Genomic DNA, 5,145 nt, shown 5'->3' with positions numbered 1-5,145 from the left:
GCAGACAGAAGCGTACACACGCAGCACGCACATGCATACAGACACACACACACACACACACACACACACACATTCGCAGACAGAAGCGTACACACGCAGCAGACACATGCATACAGACACGCAGACAGACAGACAGACAGACTTCTCCTTTAGCTAGCAGCCTCCCTGAGACAGGCTGGACTGCAGCATGAGCGCCATCTACTGGTGGTGCCCTGCAGCCTGGAGGGTCTAGGAAGGGTCAGCTCACACAGACCTCCACCAGTCTGTCTGAGCCTGAGTCTCTGGTTTTTGGGTGTGTTTTTAGTGTTAGTCTGTAGTTTTCTCTCTTTCTTCTTTTAGTTTTTGTAGTACAACACTAACAAGCCAGGAAGTAACCGGTGACCTGTCTCTCCAGGTGACGGTGAGCCATGCGGACCCTGAAACCACGCTGCTGTCCTTCCTCCGAGAGGAGCGTATCCTTCACGTCGGCTTCAAATCCATCCTCACAAATATTGATGTAACAAATAATGTAACGGTTTCCCCGGTAACGCCTTGACTCTGACTTCAGTGAGGTTAACTGGGACCAAGTATGCCTGCGGCGGCGGAGGCTGCGGGGCGTGCACCGTCATGGTGTCGCGCTACCAGCCCGCCACCAAGACCATCACGTATCCTTGACCGTGGCTGAGTCCCACTTCTCCTAGGTCATATGTTCTCAGAGGGTGTGTTTCTCCTATCCCAGAATGCATCTGTGGTTTATCAGACCCACTCCACAGGGCTTTTTGGCTAAGGTGTTGACACAGCTTTATTAGTTTTTGTGTTGTCTTCCTCTGTGGTGTTTCCATGCTCTCTGCAGGAGGTTAAGTGTCCGTTTCCTTGACGTCCCGTCAGACACTACTCGGCCAACGCCTGCCTGCTGCCGCTGTGCCAGCTGCACGGGGCCGCCGTCACCACGGTGGAGGGCGTGGGCAGCACCCGGACCAGGATCCACCCGGTGCAGGTCGCTGCCTGTGTCATTTGATTCAATGCTTTTGATGCTTTATATTCAAGGTTTTTGAAAAGACTTTTCTCTTTCTCTTGTCCTATCCGTCTCCGACTCTCGGAGGTCTGCATCCGTCCCCGCTTGTCTTGCTTTTTTCACTTTTTTTTTTTTTTTTGCTGCTTCTTGTTCAGCGTTTTTATCACTTTTTTCAACATTTCTGCTGATTTTTTTTCCAATTCTTTTTGACATTTTTGCTGATTTTGACATTTTCCTTTCAATGTTTTTGTCACTTTGTCCACAGCGTTCTTGTTGCCTTTTTCAAAGATTTGAACCCTGGGTTGAGGAACTAACCTCTATATATTGGCGCACGCTCTACCAGCTGAGCTACCCGGGCGCCAGGTTTTTGTCGTTTTCGCTCCTTGTTGTGTGTTAAAGCGTAACCAAGCGCAGCTGGCCAAAGAAGAGATGTAGGTTTTTCACGGCGTTTCTGTGTGTGTAGGAGCGGCTGGCCAAGGCTCACGGCTCCCAGTGCGGCTTCTGCTCCCCGGGGATGGTGATGTCCGTCTACACGCTGCTGAGGAACCGGCCCCGGCCCACCATGGACGACATCACGCTCGCCCTGCAGGGTCAGTCGGCTTCTCGTTCCCATGAGTCCTTCTGACGTACAGCAGGCACGGTCCAGGGAAATAGTAGACATACCTAGGTTATATGTTGATATGACACATACACACACACACACACACACGCACACACACTCTCATTTACATACAAACTCTCTCTCACCCACACACACGCACAAACAAACTCTCTCACACTCTCATACACACATACACACTCCTTCACACATACACACTCTCACACTTTCTTACACAGACACACACACACACACACTCTGGCACAGACACACTCTCTCACACAGACACGCACACATACACACACACACATACACACTCTCTGACACAGACACACTCTCTCTCTGACACAGACACACACTCTCTCTCTCTGACACAGACACACACTCACTCACACTCTTACACACACATTCACACTCTCACTCTTCCACAGACTCCCTCTCTCTCCCTCTCTCTCTCTCACACACACACACACTCTTGATTAATGTGTGTGTTGTTTCCAGGTAATCTGTGTCGCTGTACTGGGTACCGACCCATCGTTGACGGCTGCAGGACCTTCTGTCAGGTAGAACGCTGAGTTTCCCATCTCATAGCAAAGACAAGGAAAACAGTAACAGATACAGCACGACGGCTTCAACACGTGAAACGGGCTAACTGCTGCAATCTGTCCCAACAGGAAGCTGACTGTTGCCAAGCCAACGGAGCCGGAGGCTGCTGCCGCGACGGAGAGGAAGCTCTCGAGGAAACCCGGCATGTGAGCTTTCTTTACTAGTCATCAGGAACGTTTAGTCAAAACTAGAGAAATTACCCAAATGTGTTTGTGTGTGTGTGTTTGTGTGTGTGTGTGTGTGTGTATGTGTGTGTCGACTTCTGTAGCTTTGTCTTTAAGTAGTGTGAGTGTTATTTACAGTAGGTATTCTCTGCTCTAGCTTTAACAACCCTACAGATATACACAGATATGGAGATAGTAACGCTCCAGAATGATTTTTTTTAATAATTGGAGAAAACCTCACATTTCCTTGATGGAGGGACCCTAAACCCCCCGGCCTGGCTCCGCCCTCCTACATAATTCCGCCCAATTTTCCTTTTCCTTCAGTACTCCGTCTGGGTATTTGGTACACATCACATCAGGAGCCGGACATGTTGAGTCTATTGCTTCATAGACAAATACTTTTGTCCGTATTACTGCATGTCTCATATAGTCCCGGAGTCCAACCCAACGTCTTCATCTGATGTTTTGTGCTCCAGGAAAAGCCTGAGTTGTTTGATAAGAGAGAGTTTCTGCCACTGGACCCGACACAGGAGCTCATCTTCCCCCCCGAACTAATCGTAAGTCATCACATTAAAAAAATTACAACATTACACTTTACTTTAAATCGTTGCATTTCTTTTGTAGTTGCTACTAATATTTGCAGTTTTTATCTGATGATTAAAAACCTCGAAACAATCTACAAAGTCATCCAAAACCTCGCAATAAAAGCACAAGAAATTCATTCTGTATTTATGTTTTTCATTTATTCATTTACTGTACTTGTTAGTCCTACAGTACATGTATGCAGTATTGTGATTATACTACTATCTCATCAATGTCTGAAGCAGTATTCTGATAGTAATGGCAGGGTTGAACTGGGACTCTCCACAGCTGGCGGCTGAGACGGCGACCCCCCAGACCCTGACCTTCCGCGGGGAGAGGATTATGTGGGTGTCCCCCGCCTCTCTGGAGGAGCTGGTCCAGCTCAAGGCCAGGAACCCCGAAGCTCCGCTGGTGATGGGAAACACCAACATAGGTCCGCTAAAGATCATCACAGAGACAGACACACACACACAAAGACACACACACACGCAGAGACAGACAACACACAGAAACACGCACACACAGACAGACACACACAAAGACACACACACACACACACAGAGAGACACACGTACACACACACACACACTCTCTCATAAACCTGACATATTTAATCCCAAACTAGAAAAAGATGTAATCTTTTTTCAGACGATGACAAAACTAAAGAAAAGTGAAGCGTCCTTTCTAAAATGGGTCAGGTTCAGGGTCTTCAGAGACTGGCTCTGGTGTTGACATATTGATTGTCCCTGTTTGTCTAAACTCTGGTCTCTCTGCTCTGCGTCGAAGGTCCAGATATAAAGTTCAAAGGCATCGTGCATCCGCTGATCATATCTCCGACCCGAGTTCTGGATCTGTTTGCCGTCACTCAGACGCCACACGGTGGGTGACCCCCCTTTCTCATAGATTTCTACAGAACCCGACCTCCTTTTGCAATCGCATGTATCCCCCCCATGCTGGAGATGAGATATAATGCAGCTTTAAGGAGTCTCTGACGCATCTACTGACTCATCTACTGACGCTACCATGTTTAGAGATGATCAGTGTAGTGTCTGAAATGCGGTCTGGTCTTTCCCTATGATAGTATATATTCAACCATTTTTTTTTTTTTTTAAACTCCTCTGAAACTTTATTAATGTCGCGGAGGGTGGAGATATCCCCGGACACGGAGGAAAAGAACTGGCAGCTTTGTTGGTTAACAACGCCGACTCCCCTGCAGGGGTCTGGGTGGGAGCGGGCTGCAGTCTCACCGAGGTCCGGTCCCTTTTGGAGAAGCTGCTGCCCCAGTTTCCCGAGGAGAAGACCGAACTGTTCCGAGCCCTGAGCCAACAGCTGGGGAACGTGGGAAGCCTGCAGATCCGGAACGTTGCCGTGAGTAGACGTCACCCGCAGGAATTCATGCTGCCTTTACACCGCTACGTTTTGGTTTGAAATGAATATATCTTTCCTCCTCTCATTCTGTGTGTGTGTGTGTGTGTGTGTGTGTGTGTGTGTGTGTGTGTGTGTGTGTGTCTAAATGTAGCCACAGATGAACCTTCAAATAAAACCCTGTGAATCTCTTTGATTGCCTGTTGTGTGTTTAGTCTCTTGGGGGCAACATCATGAGTGCGTACCCCAACTCGGACCTGAACCCCGTCTTGGCTGCTGGGAACTGCAAAGTCAGCGTCGTGTCAAGCGGTAATTTGATTGTTTTTCAGACGTGGTTTAGGATTTGTGTGACAGCTTTCCAGAAAAATCTCAGCGTCTGAGACTGTGTAGGAAAAATGTGGATTCACAGCAAGACGTGTTTTTGCTTTTCTTCTTCAGTGCTGATTAACATGTGATGTGATGTGCTGTTGTGTCCGATTCCACCAGGAGGAAGACGGGAGGTTCCTCTGAACCAAGACTTCTTTGTGAGCTTTGGAAAAACCAGCCTGAAGCCGGAGGAGATCGTTGTGTCTGTCTTCATTCCCTTCTCCAGAAAGGTACATGATATAATAACTAACAACAGGAGATAACTCAGGACACTTCACAGAGGAGCAGGTCTAGACCACAGACTAGACTCTAGAACCTGGCTGTTGGTGGGCACCCATCTGACGCTGCCGGTTGGGACAAAGAGACACAGATACAGACCTATAGAGACATTCAGAGACACTGATACAGACATATAGAGACACTGATACAGACATATAGAGACATACAGAGACACAGATACAGACCTATAG

The 5,145-nt window shown here is 48.0% G+C and overlaps 1 protein-coding gene across 2 annotated transcripts in view; it reads left to right on the top strand.

Moving 5' to 3' along the window:
* aox6 (aldehyde oxidase 6) overlaps nt 1-5,145 on the top strand; it is a 31,085-nt gene that overhangs the window by 16,214 nt on the left and 9,726 nt on the right. Inside the window, exons 1-12 of one of the 2 annotated variants that reach the window (XM_034864820.1) lie at nt 353-452; nt 548-644; nt 868-976; nt 1,458-1,584; nt 2,094-2,155; nt 2,267-2,344; nt 2,839-2,919; nt 3,233-3,377; nt 3,731-3,823; nt 4,161-4,312; nt 4,525-4,618; nt 4,796-4,905. In XM_034864820.1, the coding sequence (XP_034720711.1) occupies nt 607-644; nt 868-976; nt 1,458-1,584; nt 2,094-2,155; nt 2,267-2,344; nt 2,839-2,919; nt 3,233-3,377; nt 3,731-3,823; nt 4,161-4,312; nt 4,525-4,618; nt 4,796-4,905 (1,089 nt within the window). In that variant the 5' untranslated portion in view covers nt 353-452; nt 548-606. Of the gene's footprint in view, nt 1-352; nt 453-547; nt 645-867; nt 977-1,457; nt 1,585-2,093; nt 2,156-2,266; nt 2,345-2,838; nt 2,920-3,232; nt 3,378-3,730; nt 3,824-4,160; nt 4,313-4,524; nt 4,619-4,795; nt 4,906-5,145 lie in introns of those variants that run through there. The other variant, XM_034864821.1, reaches the window with a different exon arrangement.

The sequence above is a fragment of the Etheostoma cragini genome, chromosome 24 (genome assembly GCF_013103735.1).
Source record: "Etheostoma cragini isolate CJK2018 chromosome 24, CSU_Ecrag_1.0, whole genome shotgun sequence".
In the NCBI taxonomy this organism is placed as follows: domain Eukaryota; kingdom Metazoa; phylum Chordata; class Actinopteri; order Perciformes; family Percidae; genus Etheostoma; species Etheostoma cragini.
The sequence above is the reverse complement of the archived record's forward strand: the minus strand, read 5'-3'. Positions and strand labels throughout refer to the sequence as shown.